The following is a 1,668-nucleotide window of genomic DNA, read 5'->3' as shown; positions in this document are numbered from 1 at the left end:
GGATAAAAACCTGGCCTGAGTCAGCTAACTTTGTATCATTGCTATGATTTACTAATGAAATCTTTGATAACTATTTATTTCACATCACAGTATTGAATTTTCAATTGTTTATCTATAGATGCCCAGCTGAGGGTATTTCATATGGAAGGAATTTTGCCACACTTTCAGTTCCTCACCGAAACAACCCCCCTTTCTCCCCAATACTCATGTTTAATAGTCGATATCTTAAATCAGGGGTCCCCAAAGTCCCTCCTTGAGGGCCGCAATCCAGTCGGGTTTTCAGGATTTCCCCAATGAATATGCATTGAAAGCAGTGCATGCACATAGGATCTCGTGCATATTCATTGGGGGAAATCCTGAAAACCCCACTGGATTCGGCCCTCAAGGAGGGACTTTGGGGACCCCTGCCTTAAATCCAGGTACATCCTGTTTTAAAATCCATTTCATCCCACTCACAATCCTACCTAATTCCACCTACAATCATCTAGTCTAGAGTCTATGAATGATGGAGTAGAAAACGGTCCTTTTGCAATGGCTTCTCTCAAGGTCCCCTTTTAGAAGTCGGTCTGGAAAAGGCAGGGGGCATGAGATTTTCCGTGATGTAGGCCACCAATAAGCAAATGATTACTAGCATGACACATATGGAACCCCCGACTGCAGTCATGGCAATGACAATGTCCTGCATTCCGGCCGGCTCCACCGCAAATTCCACGCACTCGCCCGCAGCGCTCCCGTTCGCGTAGAGAGTCTGCAAGCAGATCCTGTACTTGACATTGTCATGGACGTTGGCCAACAGGTAGTCCCTGCAACTGGCCCCGAGCTGCACGCTGTCGCACTGGAAACGGGTGTAAGCGCCCTTCCAGGAGCAGTTCAGGGCAAAGCCTTTGATGGGGCGGGTCTGGACCTCCGGAGGCTGCCACTGCAAAAGCGCGCTGCCGTTCCTCAACACGCTGGCCCGCAGCACCTCGCCCGAGCGGTAGGCGCGGCAGTCCCTTCGGTGGCAGAAGAAGTCGCTGTCCGAGGTCCTGAAACAGAGGCGGCCGCCCGCGTCGCCCTCTCCCGTCACTTTGTAAGGGCACAGCAAGTCCTCGGCTTGCGCGCCGGAAAGGTTTCGAGCCGCAGCCCCCCTCCGGTCTCGCTGAGCGAGGGGATGCGCTCCCGTGTCGCCAGCTGCGGGAGAGCGGTTGCCCCCTGACGGTTCCCCGGGATCGTCCCACGTCCCCTCTCCCTGCAGCCCTGGGAAACTTCTTCTCCACCTCCCCCCAACAGGAGCAGGTCTCCATTCACACAGCCCAAGGAAAACCAGTGACTGCAGCGTCCCCCAAATCAAACGGATCATGTCGGTTGGAGGTAGAACCAAAAATGCAAGGCTGATTGTAATGCAAAGAGAGGCAAAATCAAGGTCATTCAGCCACAGATCTGAAGCAAAACTGATGCGTCCTAGAGTTCAGTCTCTTCTAAGGGCTTGCTTGCAACAGCATCCTCTCAGGTAGCGGTAGTGCTTTCATAAAATGCCTTTACTGTAATGCGAACTTTGGGCAGCCCCTGTTGAAGTTTTTCTCCTGGAGCCAAATCCCTTTCTTTCAGAAACCGAGGGAATAGCAAGATGCACATTTCAAAATAAAAAAAAAAAAGCCCAACTGGAGATAGAAGGGCTACATCATCTCT

The 1,668-nt window shown here is 51.7% G+C and overlaps 1 protein-coding gene across 1 annotated transcript; it reads right to left on the bottom strand.

Annotated features, from left to right (window-relative positions):
- Positions 1-541: 541 nt before the first annotated feature.
- On the bottom strand, positions 542-1,339 carry FNDC10 (fibronectin type III domain containing 10). Its single transcript, XM_033922429.1, has one exon. It carries the CDS (start codon positions 1,337-1,339, stop codon positions 542-544), a length of 798 nt encoding a protein of 265 aa, XP_033778320.1.
- Positions 1,340-1,668: the final 329 nt, after the last annotated feature.

Source organism: Geotrypetes seraphini, chromosome 15, assembly GCF_902459505.1.
Source record: "Geotrypetes seraphini chromosome 15, aGeoSer1.1, whole genome shotgun sequence".
Taxonomy (NCBI): Eukaryota; Metazoa; Chordata; class Amphibia; order Gymnophiona; family Dermophiidae; genus Geotrypetes; species Geotrypetes seraphini.
Note: the sequence above shows the minus strand (reverse complement) of the source record. Positions and strands in the feature narration are given on the sequence as shown.